The 18,457-nt window shown below is 47.0% G+C and overlaps 4 protein-coding genes across 6 annotated transcripts; 3 read left to right on the forward strand and 1 right to left on the reverse strand.

Annotated features, from left to right (window-relative positions):
* The first annotated feature begins 250 nt into the window (after window positions 1–250).
* LOC125769930 (laminin subunit gamma-1) lies at window positions 251–11,124 on the forward strand. 3 transcript variants are annotated; one of them, XM_049438986.1, is made up of 10 exons: window positions 251–486; window positions 3,228–3,479; window positions 4,423–5,299; window positions 5,950–7,338; window positions 7,408–7,605; window positions 7,940–9,356; window positions 9,428–9,677; window positions 9,756–9,842; window positions 9,920–10,220; window positions 10,293–11,124. In XM_049438986.1, exons 2-10 carry the CDS (start codon window positions 3,330–3,332, stop codon window positions 10,502–10,504), a joined length of 4,881 nt encoding a protein of 1,626 aa, XP_049294943.1. In that variant the 5' UTR covers window positions 251–486; window positions 3,228–3,329; the 3' UTR covers window positions 10,505–11,124. The 3 variants fall into 3 exon arrangements, with proteins under 3 accessions (XP_049294943.1, XP_049294942.1, XP_049294944.1); XM_049438985.1 differs by having other exon boundaries at window positions 251–473; XM_049438987.1 differs by lacking the exon at window positions 251–486 and adding an exon at window positions 904–990.
* LOC125769940 (uncharacterized) lies at window positions 484–1,166 on the reverse strand. The gene has a single exon (XM_049439005.1). The coding sequence runs from the start codon at window positions 1,027–1,029 to the stop codon at window positions 802–804; it is 228 nt and encodes a 75-aa protein (XP_049294962.1). The 5' UTR covers window positions 1,030–1,166; the 3' UTR covers window positions 484–801.
* Window positions 11,125–11,203: 79 nt separating the features above from the next.
* Window positions 11,204–16,805, forward strand: LOC125769931 (adenylyl cyclase X E). The gene is made up of 11 exons (XM_049438988.1): window positions 11,204–11,813; window positions 11,885–12,025; window positions 12,612–13,136; window positions 13,207–13,331; window positions 13,405–13,440; window positions 13,500–13,931; window positions 13,999–14,152; window positions 14,219–14,412; window positions 14,482–15,148; window positions 15,228–15,496; window positions 15,559–16,805. The coding sequence occupies exons 1-11, from the start codon at window positions 11,670–11,672 to the stop codon at window positions 16,514–16,516; spliced, it is 3,645 nt and encodes a 1,214-aa protein (XP_049294945.1). The 5' UTR covers window positions 11,204–11,669; the 3' UTR covers window positions 16,517–16,805.
* Window positions 16,806–16,919: 114 nt separating this feature from the next.
* LOC125769939 (leucine-rich repeat-containing protein 59) lies at window positions 16,920–18,223 on the forward strand. Its single transcript, XM_049439002.1, has 3 exons — window positions 16,920–17,226; window positions 17,333–17,392; window positions 17,454–18,223. Exons 1-3 carry the CDS (start codon window positions 17,113–17,115, stop codon window positions 18,135–18,137), a joined length of 858 nt encoding a protein of 285 aa, XP_049294959.1. The 5' UTR covers window positions 16,920–17,112; the 3' UTR covers window positions 18,138–18,223.
* The last annotated feature ends 234 nt before the right edge of the window (window positions 18,224–18,457 follow it).

Below are 18,457 nucleotides of genomic sequence, written 5' to 3' on the forward strand. Positions count from 1 at the left end.
TGCTGTAAAAACAGCTGGCGATACACAAGCGACGAAACATTTCTTCGTTCTGTGTGATTAAAATTCTTGTTTTTTTCGCAAAGAAAAGAGAAACTATGTTATTTTATTTTTAAACATTGTTTTCTCCAATGAACATTACATTTTTTATCGAAAATTGGGCACACAACTCAACGGAAAGCGTACATAAAAATTGAAAATGAAAATATTTCTCGGATGAAGTCACTATCGCGATCGCTATGTATGTAGCCAGCCTATGCGCGTAGATGTTCTTCCCTCTCTGTCTCGAATTCCGAATGTATGTGTGTGCGTACGGGTGCCAGCAGATGCAGCATCTTGAGGTGTGTGTTTTTGAACGGCTAAGCATTAGCAAACCATCGTAGCACATAAAACATTGCCGTCGAGATCTTGCCGTGCTGAGCACCATCTTCATATGTCGCTGCTCGCATCAACGGGATTGTGTTTGTAGTGCAAAGGTGAAAAGCTTAGGTTGTGTGTTTTATCCGGTGCTGTTTGTTGCGCGTTGTTCTGTGATTTTTTTTAATGCTCCTCGTTTCAGCCCTTGCATTCTTCACTCGATCGTAGGTGGCAACATAAGCGCCATGTGTTGAAAGCAGCATATTGTTTAACGCGCGCGCGCGTGTGTATTAGTGTTGGAGAGTGCGTGTTTTTCTTTCCTGCAGTGTCGTTTCCTTCGCTAGCTTTATGCAGTGTATGCATTTTGGATTTTGTTTTCGTTAAAATTCTTCGAGCCCGCGCGCTCTATACCACACTTGAACGCGAATACATGTTTTCCATTGTCGCCTAATGGTGCTCCATTTGCTTCCGTTTCGATTCGGCCCATTTTTCCTTGTTGGCGGGCATATTGGCCAGCGAGTGGAGCTTGTAAAACAGTGGCAGCGACAATCCGAACGCAACAAAGTAGAATCGCCAAATCCACTGATTTTTTACATAGTGCTGGTACGGGAATTGCACCATCTTCGCGGTGAACGTGTAAGGAAATTTCACTGGACGTTCCACTGGTTCCGGCATGCTTGCAGCTGAACAGAGCACTAGACGGTGTGAAAAACTGGAATGTTCTGAACGAAATGACGTCTCGTTTCGAATTTCTGTTTCATTGGCTACTTTGTTGGTGACATGTGTCGAATAAAAAACACTGCTGCCGAAAACTTGTGGACATCCTTGTCAAAAACGAACTTGTTAAAAAATCGCACAAACTGCGTGCAAGTGTCGAATCGAAAGAAAAAAGAAGTGAACAACGTGCTTTTTTGTAGGAAACTGATGTGAAAGATCAGCAAAAAAAAATCAAATCAACGGCCCTCGTCTGTGCGCGAGCATATGAGCAGAGGCCATATAAAGTTAATCGAAAGTGAAATTACACCACTGAAGAAAACAAAACGGAACCCATGCAGGGAGTCAGCGTTAGATGCGTTGTTCCGGTATGTTTAATTTGTGCCGTTTCTTGGTGGCGGTTATCAATGAGCAACAGATAAGCCTCTCGAGTGTGTGGTTTGTGACGACTGTTTATTTTACAGCTGTGGCGTAACTGACGGAGGGTTCGCTAGAAGCAGCCGAGAATGAATGGGACAAAAGTTGGACAACATTCTAAATCCGGACACAATTTCCCTCCGAAGTGTAGGAATGCGTGTGTTATCAAATCGTTGTAGTTGTGCGTTGACGTCTGTAGGTAGTGTGCGATCGATGCATTTCCTCGTTGAGCATATCGAAGTTCACAAACGCGGAGAATTCGACTAGGGGGATTGCTTCGGGAAGCAGCATATTTTACAGTCGCACAGACAGAGAGTGAGAAAAGTGAAACGGTTGAGCACAGAGTTTAGTCTGGGGTTTAGGTGCAGCATTGGTTAGCATAAGTGGAAACGCGCTTTCGGGTGGTTTATTCACGTAACAAACACATCCAAACTGCTGGTGCCCTTTTGAATGTGTGTGAGCCACTTTTCCAGAAAAGCCGATGGCCCTATGTTTCTGGATGGGGGTTGTTAGTTAGAAGGAGCAGTGCAAGAGAGGCACGTGTGCAATCGGATATGGTGCATACTTGGTAGAGAGGAGAGCAACTCCCCACTAATAAAAAACCCCCGTATCCAAAAATCGCCCAACGATCAGTAACTTCCTCGATTCCACACCAAAAAGGTCGATCTTTACTTGCGATTATCATCATTTTATCAACTCTGATGACGCCATCTGCAAGACAAATATTTGGTGGGAAGATAAAGAAAAACATCCCCAACATCAGCAGTGGCAAGATCTCTTGCACCCGTGATTGCACAGTGTATTCCTCAGAAGCACAAAGTTGCAGCTAGCAGCACCCGTCCCGTCCCAGTGTGTTTTGTCTCCTCTTTCATAAAACAACTGGTCGATGGTGTAGTACCAGCCGGAGACGGTGATGCGTGCCGCAGAGAATGATGAAGTCATTCTTTATTTTTCCATACTCACAGCAGATGTAAAACTATCCCAATTTTACTACCCAAAGCACCGCGTAGCGTACTGTTTACAATTCATCGCCTCATTGCTCCATGCCCCGTTCAACAGTGATCGATGATCGTGATCGGCTTCAGCAACGGAGACTGCCGGATGCCCTCGCAACAAAAATCAACATTTGCTTCATCATAGCAGGCGGGGTTGTGTTTATCTTGACGACAGTGTGGAAGGGTGTGGCCGGGAAACAGGAAAGAAGAAAAAAACACCAGAAGATTTTGTTCCAATTTTTTTCAGAAGAAACATTGCATTATAATAGCGGATCTTGCGCTGGTCTGCGCCATTGAAGATCATCTCCCGAACCGGTGCTATATGACGGCAGAATTGGCTGCCACTGCTAGCGGCAGTTGTTTTTGTAATCTCTCCCCATGTATTCTTTAGTCGAGTCAAATCTCTCGTTTCTCTTGGGGTCTGATCGTACCCGGACTTCTCTTTAGTCGGGTTGCTCTACGCTCGGCAACATCTGGCAGCGAGTGTTGTACGGGAAGCTGGCCTGAATTACCATTTGCCGATAAGACGTGCTGGAGTTCGGGCTGAACGGACCAGCATGAGAGCCAGTCATTACCCGTTGAGGTTGCTCGAGGTCTACTGAGTGAGAGCTCAGGAGGGTTTCGCAATTCCTCATCAGCGGATGCAGCAGTTCTGACACCGCGTGTACACTGGTGGATTAGCAAACACAGCGAACGACACAGCAGCGAAACAATTACCTAGAGTGCGTATTTATCCTTCTTCTACAGTGTACGGATAGTGCTAGAGAACTGGTGGAGAAGTACTAGTGGCCTCGGGGTGGCGGCAGAGGCGACCAAAACCCGCTGTACAAGATTACCAAAGTGCCAAAGATGACGCTAAGTGTGAGAGGTGAATCGCGAGCCTGGACGGCTCTAGTGACGGCGACGGCATTGCTGCTAGTATTAACGACGACAAGGGCTAATGAAAATACACACTACCTGCCACCGCTGGAGTGTGTCGATCCTTACGGCAGACCGCAGGTAAGACAACACGTTTGAATGCGCCAGAGCTTGCAAGAGTGGCTCACATAAGAAGTCATGACGTAACAATCTTCTCCGGAAGAAGCATAGGTTTTCCGACTTTGATAGTGCTCGCATAGAACTAAAGAAACTGGGTTAAAGTTCATCATCAAACTGTGTGTGGAATTTCAAACTGTTGTTAGAGTTTGATAATTCGTTAGCTTTACCAAACCCCATTTGGCTTATCGCTTTTTTCGCTTCTTCAATCCAGGGATAGTAGGGTCGTGTTCTAATAAAAGCTGGACGTGATCATGCGCTTAGCACCTTCCCAACAGCAAAGTAGTCGGCCATATGTATTTTTCCTGCATCAAGATGACGCTACTTAATTGAGGGAGTTTTTGCCAAAGATGTTGGAAAGTAAAGCAGTTCCTTAAATAATGCATATTTTTCAATTAGCAACAATTGTTTCGAGCGCAGCTCAATTAGCGCCGTCCGCCTAATGAGTGCGCGGCAACCGAATGTAAAGGAAACGGAAACCACAACACAGGCACACACCACACGGAGTCCGGGATAGATGGGGAACGGTGAAGTGTGGAGTTGATAATGTTTCTTCCCGACGGTCTCAGTACGTGGGGCAAAGCGTAGATGTGTGGCGTAGTGGTCAGACGAACGCATGGAATTGCTCCGGAAGCGTCTTTATCAGCTATTTTCAACCATTCTTTTGCTGGCAGTGTGATAAGACCAGCAATCTCGGACCTCTAAAACCCCCTTGCTCGGGTTGCGCGTTCTTAGTGGAAAAGAGTTTACTTGTTCTAAAAGATGATGGACTGTGTGTGTACGTGACGGTGACTGGGATGTGGCCATGAATACACTACAACTTGTCGAACACTTTAACAAGGAGTTAAAAATCCAGCCTTACCTCAACTCCAAATGATCTCATTCTTGCGTTCTCTCCTTTGTACAGCGCTGTATTCCTGAGTTCGAAAATGCGGCCTACCAGCTGCATGTGGAAGCCACCAACACGTGCGGAGATGATACGGATACGGATTTCTGCGTGCAGACGGGTTACTCTAACCGGAAAAGCTGCGACGTGTGCCATGCAGGGCAACATTCGCCCCACTTCCTCACGGATTTGCATGATCCAAACAATCCGACCTGGTGGCAATCGGAAACCATGTTCGAAGCCATCCAGTACCCGAACCAAGTGAACCTGACCATGCGGTTGGGCAAATCGTTCGACATCACGTACATCCGCATCGTGTTCCACTCGCCACGGCCAGAATCGTTCGCGATTTACAAGCGTGTCACACCGAACGGACCATGGATCCCGTACCAGTACTACAGTGCGACCTGTCGCGATACTTACGGGCTGCCGGATTCCATTTCCGTCATGAACGGTGAGGATGAGTCGCGTGCCCTCTGTACCAGCGAGTACAGTGACATATCGCCGCTGCGGGACGGTAACATTGCGTTCTCGTCACTGGAGGGTCGCCCGTCGGCCATCAACTTCGAGCATCATCTGGAGCTGCAACAGTGGGTGACGGCCACGGATATACGGATTACGCTGGATCGATTGAACACGTTCGGTGACGAAGTGTTTGGTGATTCACAGGTACTGAAATCGTACTTCTACGCCATTACCGACATTGCGGTCGGTGCGCGCTGTAAGTGTAATGGGCACGCAAGCGAATGTACCACCAGCACCGGACTGGATGGCCAGCGGACGCGCGTATGCAAGTGTATGCACTTCACCGACGGACCCGACTGTGACCGTTGTCTGCCATTCTACAACGATGCACCGTGGGGACGAGCGACATCCAAAAATGTGCACGAGTGTAAACGTAAGTACCTCGCAGTTTTGTGTGTTTGTTGCTTTGTGCTGTGGACGTCCCGATCGGCAAGAACCGTTAGCAAACGCTAATACCGATCCGGCAGCAGCAAGAGACCCCGAAAGTGAAGGGCCACCTTTTCCGATGGTTGCTGATACGATTTCTACCATATCAGATCGTACGAATGATGCGTAAAGGACGGGTTTCCTTTTATGTGCTGCACATATCACGCAAGCACTCTTCCTTCGGGAACTGGTCTACGAGCCGTCTTCGAATCTTCGACAGTTGCCTGTCCATCTAGGGCAACTGTCCGGGGTTTGCTGTCGTACAGTTTCGTTTCGGATGCAGACACATTCGCGTTTCGTACAACCAACCATTTGGTTGTGGTTAAACTTCCTTGAGTGAACTTCCCTTCGCACGGAGCGAAAATTCCCGAGTGCTATGAAACGTTCTAACGTGTATCGGTTGGCTTTGCTGCTGTTATTACTGCTACTGGCCAGTGGAACTGAACCATTTGCGTTCTACACGTACCGAGAGCGGAAAGGTTCTTCTTCGCCTCGCGTTCGGTACCTCATAGACTGTAAGGGACGGTCCCCCGCGTCGCTTCTGATGGCAAATCATTTCTAACCCACATTATGTATGCTTGCTCTCAATCTTCCCAGCGTGTAACTGTAACGGATACTCCACGAAATGTTTCTTCGATCGCCATTTGTATAACCTGACTGGACACGGTGGCCACTGTATCGATTGCGGAGCGAACCGCGATGGCCCGAACTGCGAGCGTTGTAAGGAGAACTTCTTCATGCGCGACGATGGCTACTGCATTAACTGTGGATGCGATCCGGTGGGATCGCGATCGTTGCAGTGCAATACCGAAGGTCGCTGCCAATGCAAACCGGGCGTTACGGGCGAGAAGTGTGACCGGTGCGACAGTAACTACTTCAACTTTGGGCCACACGGTTGCCAACCGTGTAACTGCGACGAGCGTGGCTCGCTAGACAACACTCCGTCCTGCAATCCGGTGACTGGTGTGTGCTCTTGCAAGGAAAACGTCGAGGGTCGTCACTGTCGCGAGTGTCGGCTAGGATACTTTAATCTGGACGCGGAAAATAAGTTCGGCTGTACGCCATGCTTCTGCTACGGCCACACTCTCGAGTGTACAAGCGCAAGCGGGTACTCGATCGTATCGACGACCTCCAACTTTAACAAACACAAAGAAAAATGGACCGCCATCTCGGACACGGGTTCACCGGTGGACGTGAAGTACAACTCGCACAGCCAATCGATCGGCGTGGGAGCTAATGGGCATCGGACGGTGTACTTCCTAGCGCCGGATCGCTTCCTGGGCGATCAGCGCGCCTCGTACAACCGACTGTTCAAGTTCCGGCTGCAGCTTGTTGGGCAACCGCGCGTTGAAGTTAGCCCGTACGATGTGGTGCTACAGGGCGGCAACAGTAGCATATCGTTGCCGATCTTCGCCCAGAACCAACGCATGCCGAGTGAGGAATCGCACGAGTTTGCGTTCCGACTGCACGAGAACTCGGAATATACCTGGCATCCTTCGAATTCGGGCCGCGGATTCATGTCGATTTTGAGCAATCTGACCGCAATCAAGATCCGTGCCATCTACGGTGACCATGGCGAAGCTATACTGGACGACGTCGAGCTGCAGACGGCACACCGTGGTGCTGCTGGTCGGCAGGCGACGTGGATCGAGCAGTGTACCTGCCCAGAAGGCTATGTGGGACAGTTCTGCGAATCGTGTGCACCTGGTTACCGGCACAATCCGGCACGTGGTGGTCCGTTCATGCCATGCGTACCGTGCGATTGTAACAAACATGCGGAAATCTGCGACTCCGAAACGGGACGCTGCATCTGTCAGCACAACACGGCCGGCGATACGTGCGATCAGTGCGCGAAAGGATTCTTCGGCAACGCGCTAGGTGGAACACCGTTCGATTGCAGACGGTGCCCCTGTCCAAACAATGGTGCCTGCATGCAGATGGCAGGCGATACGGTGATCTGCCTCGAGTGTCCGGTTGGCTATTTCGGTAAGCTACGGAACCAAGCGTACGGCGTGTGGTTTGCAACTGATACAACTTACTCATCCATCTTTCCAGGCCCTCGTTGTGAGCTCTGCTCCGATGGATACTACGGCGATCCAAGCGGTGTTTATGGTGCGGTGCGAATGTGCCAACCATGCGACTGCAATGGAAATGTGGACCCGAACGCAGTCGGCAACTGTAACCGTACTACAGGCGAATGTCTCAAGTGTATTCACAACACGGCCGGACCACACTGCGACCAATGTTTGCCAGGTAAGAGCGTTCAATCGTTTTCGCTGAGAGTTATCTTCCATCCCGTGGCATTGGAACGTTTTAATCAATGATCGATACGACTTGTGATAAGATAAATACACGGTTGGTGTGTAATATGTGATTGCAATGGTTCCACCCCAATACGCTAAAGGAGCTTTAGACATGCGTTACTGTTGGAAGCGTTTATATGTTCTGTTAGTGTTGGCGTTTGTCGGTGTTCTTTCGCAAGAGCAACGTTCAAGGTGTAGAGATGGTATTACAGAATTTCTCAAGTTTCAAGTTTGTTCATTTATACACGTATCACTTATATATTGTGTTTGTTCCCTTCCTTCAGGCCACTTTGGAGACCCACTCGCAGAACCGCACGGAAGCTGCGAAGAGTGTAGCTGCTATCCACGAGGCACGGAACAAACGGAAAAGGGTATTTCAATCTGTGATGCCATCAACGGAAACTGTCACTGCAAGCCTAACGTAATCGGACGTACGTGTAATGAGTGTAAGAACGGCTACTGGAACATTGGGTCTGGAAACGGCTGCGAGAGCTGTAATTGCGATCCGATCGGCAGCTACAACGCATCATGTGACAGATATTCGGGCGAGTGCTTCTGCAAGCCAGGAGTGATTGGCAAGAAGTGCGATAAGTGTGCTCCAGCACATTACGGTTTCTCGGAGGATGGATGTCATGCGTGCGATTGCGATCCCAGTGGTTCGAAGGGTTCTCAGTGCAACCAGTACGGTCAATGTCCATGTAATGATAATGTGGAAGGACGTCGGTGTGATCGCTGCAAGGAAAACAAGTACGACCGACACCAGGGATGTTTGGATTGTCCGGCGTGCTACAATCTGGTACAGGATGCCGCAAACGATCATCGTGCTAAGTTGGCCGAGTTGAATCAAATCCTTCAGGACATCCAATCGAAACCGATTGTCATTGACGACAATGAGTTTGCTGGAAAGTTGCACGCGGTTCAGGAGAAGATCGACATTCTTGTAGAGGATGCGAAGAGTGGTTCTGGTGGTGGCGAAAAGACGTTGAATGAAATTCTCCGTGAACTTGAGGGTCGCTTGCAGGAAGTACAGAAGCTGCTCGACAATGCTGATCAATCACAGGAGGTAACGAACCACAAGATCGGCAAAGGTGGCTACAATGCCACCCTGGCAAATGGCAAAATTCAAGACGCACGCCGTCAGTTGGACAGTGCCGTGGAACTGCTGCAAACGGAGGGCAATACGGCGTTGGCACGTGCGAAAGACATTTCCGGTCACCTGGGTAACCAGACGAACCAAATCAGTGGTATATCGCGCGAGGCTCGCCAGTACGCTGATCGGTTCAAGGCAGAAGCTGACGCCAACATGAAGCAGGCCCAAGAAGCGCATAAAAAGGCTTCGGAAGCGCTGAAAAAAGCAAACGATGCATTCAATCAACAGGCAAACATTACCAAGGAACTTGACACTAGCATATCGAGTGAGATTGGACAGGCCCGCGAGAAGCTTAACACTGTGTCGAAGCTTACTGAGCAAGCACTGACACGGGCGAGTGAAGTAAACGATGAAGCATTGACACTGTTTGCTGCCGTCAATCGTACCGCACCACCAAACATCGACATCGATAAGATCAAGAAGGAAGCTAACCAGTACAACCGGGAAGCGGATCGAATTGCGGAGGATCTTGCCAACAAAATACGAGACCATGCTCAGCTGCTCGAAAGCGTCGCCACAAACATTGAGTTGGCAGAGACGTTGCTCCAAAGGTAAGGAATTGTATGGTGTATATGTATGGTGTATTATATGTACTACATTGGACATCTTTCCTATCTTTCAGAGCTCATATACAGAAGGAAGATGCTATCGGAGCACTGAAGCATTTGCAATACGCCAAAGAGCTGGCGATTAAAGCCGTGGCTGAAGGTGATGGTACATTGCAGAAGGCAAACTACACCTACCAAACATTGGCCGGATTCAAGAACCAAGTCGAAGAGTCATCCAAGCGTGCCGAGGATGCGCTCAATCTAGTGCCGAACATTGAACGACAGATCACCAACTCGCGCGAGCTTTTACAGCGTGCAGAAGAGGTGAGATTTTTTTTTGTATTGAAGGTGTACAATAATTGATTCACATTAACCTTCTATGTTTTTGTTTCGTTTGTAAAGGCTCTCTATGCTGCAAGTCGCAATGCGGAAGATGCACGGAAAAACGCACAAACGGCTCAGGACAAGTATGCGGAGGAAGCTTCCAAGGTAGGAGAGAAGTGCTGAATACGAAACACTGGGACATAATGCATAACCGTATGTTTGTTTGTGACTTTCTTGTACAGCTGGCTGAAAATATTAAAAAGCGCGCCAATGCGACGAAGAACACCGCGCGTGATCTTCATCATGAAGCAGATCAGTTGAATGGACGCTTAGCCAAGACGGACAACCGATTGGAGGAACGGGAAGCACAGATTCGCAAGGATGTGAATCTCACGAACGAGGCCAAGGAAAAGGTTGGCCAAGCACAGCTGAATTCGAATGAAGCAAAATCGCAAGTCGACAAAGCGATGCGAGAGGTCAATCTCATCATGTCGGAGTTGGCCAATTTGCGCGAGATCGACGTCAACAGTTTGGATGATTTGGGTAAGATACACTGTTTCCTAGATTGGGAGTTTAAAGAGATGTCGCTTAATATTCTTAACCTTTTTGAAACAGAACGTCGGCTTACTGCGGCAGAAAAGGAGCTGGAAGATGCGCAGCTGACCAAACGACTCAGCAGTCTGACCGAAGCTAAGAACATCCAGAACCAGAACATCCGCAGCTATCAGAAGGAGCTGGCCGATCTGCGGCTCGAGGTCGCTAACATCGAGCTAATAGCAAAATCACTGCCACCGGGATGCTTTAAGCGTACGCATCTGGAACCATAAGCAGGAGCCGTGTTTCCATGTTAGGGAAACTCCTCTGTTCTCGAATCAGTGGGGTAGCAAATGTTATGTCACGCATACCGTATGCGTGCTTACAAAATGACAAACGTGCCACAAATCAGCAAACGAACTACTAAACAACTAATTGCCCCGTGCAAAAAACCCGTCTTCATTACGTTTTAATGCGATAGTTTTTAAGCGAGTAATATTTAAAAGGTATCAATCCATCAATCGTTTACAACTAACAACCCCAAAACTAGCATACAGATTAGCCGGAAGTGACGTAGTTGACGCTTCCACAAAGGAAAGGAATGATGCAAACTGGTGCTACTACAGAACAAATCCAGTGACTTAAGTAGGGACTTTCCTCCTCCAACCTGTGTACGCGTGTTTTCCTTTCCTTTTAGTATGAACCTAGATTATCCGATCGTAAAATGACACTCCGAACCGGCTCCGATTTCCGCACGGTCCGTCACATTGGCCCTCCGTATTTTTACCTTCCCGTCTTCTAGATAGCTTTTCTATCCTCTACACACCATACTCTATACTGCCCATCAGCTTAAGCGTGCCGAGAAGATAGCGTTTTGGGAAGGAAAGCTAATAAACGTACAACAAAACTAGAACCAATGAATGCGTGCATGTGTTTCTATGGTAGAAGCCATTTTACGGTCCGATACAGGTGTGCTCACACCTACATCATACTGATGGTGTGAGCGTTATCGGAGAGCGTCGTCTTGTACATTACTTTTTAAGTGGCAATTTTCAATTTCCCTTTCCGATACACTTCTCTCCCGCGTCGCAACTACGGGGCCGAGTGGATCTGTTAGGCTGGAGCACCTTATCATCGTCCGGTTATTGATTAGTTTCCGATTGTCGCTCGAAAGCGCCGAACGCTTACACTTTCTTATGCTACGAATACGCGAACCGTCTGCGACGTTACGGTTCAATTTGCACGCAAAGTAACAATTCACATGGGTCGGAAAAGGGTTTCGAACGCAGGATTAAATATCTGAAGAACGACAAACATCGGTGACAACGTGGTTTAGTGACCGCGGCAGTGTTTGGTAGTAGTGCAAACTTAATTGAAGCGATGTAATAGCGAAAATCAACAAACTAAAGTGTTTAAGGACCGCAGCAGATTGAGTGGACGTGTGCCCACAGTACGAAGATGATTGGTGAGGTGAATTCCGAAGCGGGCGTTTATGCACCGGACGAATGTGACATTTGTCGACCGGATAGCAACACCGATCAGTCCCACGACACCGAGGGCGATTACATTGCGCTCAAGAAGTGGGAACTAGGATTTCTGCGGGTAAGCACATTGGATCCTCGGTTTCGGTCGATTTTCAATCGCTTTCACCGCGTCACCTGCATACATTACAGCGCGAGTGTGTCAATCTGGGATTGGAAACCTTCTACCTGAAATATATGGAACGGGTTCAGCGCAGCTATCTGTCGATATTTGTAGTGCTTCAAACGTTCGTCAGTATCTCGCATGTGATCGTCATCGTGACCGGTAAGCCGGTGAGTATGCAATGTCTTTCAATGCGATGGCGGGATTTTATGGCGCCCCGTCACTCATTCATTCAGATTTTGCCAGCTGCCTTGGGCAAGTTACTGATCAACGGGACTGCTGTCAGGTGGCATCAATTCATCTCCCATCAATTATCCGCTCGCCGAAATAGGTCTCTACAGACTTTGCTGCGGGCCAAGGATCTTCTTCCTGAGGGAGCTGTGTTCCATTTCGAAAATAAGACCCAACAAAACCTGACCCGCTCTCCTATCTAGAGCGTTTATGCGAAGATGACAATAATTTTAATTGATGGTGATAACGCACCACAGTGCATTGTTGTGTTGCTTACTTCGGAAGCGCTCGATATCAGTGTCGGCCGCATGCGGGTGATGATGTTGGCGATGTTGTGTCCGAATCGTATCGCGATAAAGAACAGCACGCTACCGCTAGTTACGCGCTGTATCGGCTGATTTACTGAATCATGCTGTTTATATTGGGGTGTCATTCAAACTGGACCGTTTCGTTTCATCTCTCATCATGGGGGGATGGATTAAGTATGTTTGTAACTAATCAGCACTCCCTGTACCATTATTGTAGCATCCAACGGCGGCAATTCATCCAGATCTGATCTGCTATCTGTTTGGGATTCTCATCGTCTGGATTTCACTGTTTGCCGCCTTCAAAGAGGGTCTCGTGAAGGCCTATCCTTGGGTACCGTACGTCTCTTCCAGCATTGCCGTCATTACGATGATCATTACCGATCTGACAATTCCTCTGTACCATGCGGTTGTCACCTTCATCAATCCACCGCTACGTCCTTCCTATGCCAGCCATACCATTCTGGCTATCTACATATTTCTTCCACTCAGCGAAAACATCCACGGCATCATACTGGGCAGTGCAACGTCTCTGTGCTATCTGATCGTGATGACGCTGATCACCTACAGGTTGGAGGAAAATACGGCACTCAAGGTGATCACCGAGCTGATCTATTTCATCTGTCTGAATCTGTTTGGGTTGTACTTCCGGCTCATCAACGAAGTGGCTATTAGACGGACATTTCTCGACAGACGCGAGCTAGTCGAGGGAAACTTGCTATTGAAATTTGCACGTAACCAAGAGGTAGGCGACATACTACATTTCGTGCAAGTTGTTTCTCAACAATGAACGATACCTTCTTGCTTCATTGAAGAAAGAGCTTCTGCTTAGTATCCTGCCGGAACATACGGCCGAGCTGATGGAGAAGGACATTCGTGCGATGATAGAAAAAATGCGCAATGATCAGCATAATGCCAATCAAACGATCAATACCCAAAAGTAAGAACTCCCGTAGGCAAACATAGGTGATACTTTCTTAACGCTTTATTTCTCTTCCATTTTGCAATCGTAGCTTTTTCCGAACCGGCACTCAATGGCGTTCTATAAAGTAAGTAGCGTTGCAATAATCAAATTCAAAATCCATCCTCACAATTCTTTGCTTCGTAGCAAACTGTACGTACAGAAGCATACCAACGTTACGATTCTGTACGCCGATGTGGTCAACTACACGCACATGACAACGCAACTGCCCGTTCGCACCCTGGTGGACGTATTGCACGAACTGTTTGTGAAGTTCGACGAAGCCTCGAAAGAGTTTAACGTGCTGCGGATTAAGTTTCTGGGAGATTGTTACTACTGCGTCTCTGGTGTACCGGTGCGTAACAAATATCACGCCAAAAGCTGCGTTAACTTGGGCCTGCGCATGATCAAAGACATACGGGATGTGCGTATGTCGCGAGATCTCAACATCGATATGCGCATTGGTATCCACAGCGGAAGCATTATATCCGGTGTAATTGGGGCGTGTAAGTGGCAGTATGATATCTGGTCAAAGGACGTCATTATTGCCAACAAGATGGAATCAACTGGCGAGGCAGGGTAAGCGAGATCGTTACGCTATCTCACCATAAGTCTAATTGCCGTTCCGAAATCCTTCCCTTCTCAGCAAAGTTCACGTTACAATGCAAACTTTGGAGTTACTCGATGGAGAGTACATCTTCGAGGAAGGGACACCACAGGCCAAGGAAGATCCTATCCTCGTTAAACACAATATACAGACGTTCCTGATCGTTCCCCAGCCAGGATATGACGATGGTTCGGTAAGTAGAAGAATAGCAGCTTTTCAAAGATTCCCAAAGATGTTCGATCACTCATTAGCATGGTAGTTCTTTACTGTTCAAGAACCTGGCCCGAGCAGTCGTATGTCAAGTGGAGTGAAGAGGAAAACCATTAAAAAGGAGCGCAATTTGGTGACGAGAAATTTTATGCAAAACTCAATGGAACAATTTCGTGAAATCATGAAGCTGACCAATGTCGAAATGGCTTACGAGTTGGAACGAATGCCCATCGGAAGATTTCAGTCAGTTCGGTGAACTTTAGCTGGCGCTTAGCGTTTCCTACCTAATCCATCTTATTGATCCTCCCACAGATTCAACAAGCTTTTCTCGTCTTACAAAACTTATATTCAAGAACCTTCGCACACGGTATCGCCGAGATCTACAGAGACTGGAGCACGTTGCAGCGAAGAAGACACCAACCGTCTCGACAATATGTCCCCATTTTTCATGTGCTTTGAAAACAAACGCTGGGAACTGACGTACCTTCAGGAACCGGACCTAATGCTCAAGTACAGCGTGCTAATGAGTTTCATCGTGTTCGTGTGCATCCTGCTAATACAGATCTTAAACGAAGCTTCGGGCATGTACTTTTGGGTATTGAATGGATTGTCCGGTGCACTCCTGCTTGCATTCATTCCCATCACCTGGTTCAAGAAGGTATGGGATGTCTATACGCCGTACTCGATCGACGATTTGCTGCGGGTTCGAAAGCCCCAATCGAGGGTAATGCGAATATTTTACGACTTCTCCAACGACATCATGAGTAACTACGTTATACGTACGGTGATCTATCTAATTACGATCGCATTACTGGTGGTGTGTTCATTAATGTATCTAATAGAGTGTAATTACGATCTGTTGGAGCATTCGACAACAAGTGAGCTACCTCCTACGGTTATGGATAATCTTACGAACCTGTTGCAAGAACAACGAGGACCGTTCGATTCTTTGGGTAAAAATTTCTGCACAAATCCATGGGTAAGTCATGTAAAGTGCCACGTAAACTGCTGGCAGAATGTATGAAGAATCGCTAACTTAATTTAATTTCCATCTTCAGTCAGTCACCCAGTGCCTCACGTTGGCGATCGGAATGGCTTTTCTATTTCTTAGGATACACTTTCTGCTGAAGGCTGCCGTAGGGTTGCTGATATTCTTCTGCTACTGTTGGGCGATCTTTGATGAGCTGTACTATTACTTCGACAGTAGCGCCAGCATGAATCCTGGCCTTGATCCAAAGGTCTCCCACCTGATGCTAATTCTGTTCATTGTCATTATATTTCACTGGATCGATCGGCAGTCGGAGTACATCGCACGGACGGATTATAAGTGAGTGTTTGATAGGTCCTATTGCAAAATATAAAATATTCTCTAACTGTGTGTAACATTAGTTGGAAACAACAGCTCTTAAAACAGAAAGAGGAAGCGGAAGTAACAAAGCAGACGAACAAGATCCTGGTGGAAAACATCTTGCCGACGCATGTGGCCGAAATCTACATCAATCGACAGTTGAAAAATGAGTTTTACAACGAGGAATACGAAAATGTGGCGGTCATGTTTGCGACCATCACAAACATGGAGGTGAATACGGACATATCCGTGGAGAATGAGAAAAGTGTGTTGAAGGTATTGAACGAGATAATTTGCGATTTCGACGAACGTCTGCAGTACTTCGACGGGTACCTGAAGGTGGAGAAAATAAAGGTAGCCGGATGGACGTACATGGCAGCCTGCGGACTAGATCCGGGTAGGTGCGATTCGTCATCGTCTCTTAGTGGTTATCGGTCAGTGTCGGGCATGACTCGTACCTCTCTAATGACCAACGGCAGACGTAGTCTTAATCCTCGTACCTCGCTAGAGGTCACGCACAAAGCTAGCACGAGTACAAGAAGCAACTCCAGCAATTCCAGTCGGCAGAGCAACAACGTCACGATCGTTATGGCCGAGTTTGCTCTCGAGTTGATGCGAGTGTTGCGCGACTTTAGTAATGAAAATTTCAAACAAACCAGCCCGGGACTGCTGCGGGTCGGTATATCCCATGGCAAAGTGATGGCAGGTGTCGTAGGATCCAGTAAACCTCTGTACGATATCTGGGGAAATGCGGTCAACATGGCATCGCGGATGGACTCAACCGGGCGCCCTGGTCGTATTCAAGTGACGAAGGAAAGTGCGGAAGTGCTCCAAAGCTACGGCTATCAGTGTGACTATCGGGGCGAAATTTTCGTCAAGGGGCGTGGAAAAATTCCTACATATTTTCTAAAGATAAGTAACGACTTGAAGTTTCTCAAAAAGTTATGTGCAACTAGCAATGGAAATGCGCCCACCGAATATATAACGACGAAGCTTTAGCTAAAATTATTTATCAATTTACTTATTGTCAAGAATATGTAATCAGTTGTAACATAGAATATGTAAAGTTGTTGTAAATAGATACTGAGCCATGCGTGTCGTCGTAATCATGATAAATTAAAGGAAATTCCATTCATACCATTTTCACCGTAAACAATACTGAACTACGCTCGAGTTGCAATAATCTAAACAATCAGATTAATCATCGACATGTACAAAATATATATGGAAATAAATTTAATTTAACAAACCAACACGTGCACCGTGCACGTGAAGGATTTGAAATAGATCCGTGAACCAGGCACTATATACACAAGTCATCTGGCATCCAGCAGAAATGCCAACACAGCTTTCAATGTCAAGTCGCATTGAATAAAACAATATCAATAAAGTTTGTTATCAAAAAACGCCAGCGATAACAGGCTACAACTACGACCGGTTTATAAACATTCCGTTTCGTGTATTACCTAGTTTTCACACATTCCATTTGGAGTTTCAATTGTTTAGACCTACCGAATTGTTTGTCACGTCACCAAGCAATTGGAATAGAACGATTTGTTAATCACCCGGCAGAAACCCTTTCGTGCAGCATAAGTATGGCAATGCAACAACTTGAAAACGAGGAAAAGATTAACGTGCGTGATCGTCTGGTGGACAATGTGCTGGATCTAAGCCTGATGAACATTTCCAAAGTACCGGTGCAAGAAATTGTAAGTATCGTAAGATGAGCAAGCATCCTTCCGTATCTTTGCGGAATTAAATGTTGCTTTGAACATCTTATCACTGCTACCGGTTAATGCTTCACGCTAATTTTAGAAACCACTCCGACGTGCCACTGTTATGGATCTTTCCAGTAATCGCATCTGTATCATCGAGGCAAGTAAAACAAATCATGTTTGCAACCTGACCTACCTAAATTTGTTACTTTACATTGTAGAGTAATTTTACCGACCTCACACAACTAACGCAGATAGATCTGTCGAAGAATCGTATTACGTCGATTTGCGATGATTTCGGCCTGCTCACCAACTTACGGCGCTTGGATTTGTACAAGAACCAAATCACAAGGCTGCCGCTTACGTTCGGGCGCCTAAAAAATCTCAAGTATCTCGATCTGAAGGAAAATCCACTGAACCCCATCTTTAAGAAGCTCATCGGAACATGCAGCGACACCAACGATTGCCTAGTGGCAGCGACGCGTGCCGTGGACTTTATGAAGCAGGTCGAACGTCGCGTCGTAGAAGATCGTGCCAAGGAACGAAAAGTGCGCTTGGAAAAACAGCAATTGCAGGAGGCGCAAATGAAGGAGGAAATGAAAGTTGCTGCCCAAGAAGAAAAGCCAACTAATGAACAAAAGTCTGAAAAACCAAAACGTAGACGAAAGCAGATTCCACAAGGTGAAGCTGTTCTTAGCGAAGATTCAAAAACTAAGCATAAAGCAGAAAAGAAAGCTGACCGGGTGGATGAAGACGATACAGTCTCGTCAGGCCTTCGTCATTCGCTCGTATTTTGGCTGGCCATGTTAGTGCTGTTGGCCGTTTCGTTTCTGCTTTGCGCCAATTATTACGATGTGCTTCCCCGGAAATCTTCTGAAACCATTCTCGAAGAGTATATCAAGTAACACCGCCGGTGTCCTTTTGAATATTGTGCTTTACTATTAATAAACATTAAGCAACCGCGTACTGGACGGTCTGTCTTTACAAGTTATGCATTTATTAAACAATTTCACTGGATTCTCTTCAATGTATTTGCATTACAACAGCACGTTTAATTTGAGGCTGAATTCCGTAGACTGTTTGACAGAAGCGGATTCAGATTTGCTTTTTTTCCACTCGCCGCCAATCATCTTTCAAACGTGATGTTCGAAACCCATGTAACAACATGTAAAAATAGGCGTTGGGTTGCGTTTTTATTATTACTACACATAAAATCACATTCACG

This window comes from Anopheles funestus, chromosome 3RL (genome assembly GCF_943734845.2).
Source record: "Anopheles funestus chromosome 3RL, idAnoFuneDA-416_04, whole genome shotgun sequence".
NCBI lineage: Eukaryota > Metazoa > Arthropoda > Insecta > Diptera > Culicidae > Anopheles > Anopheles funestus.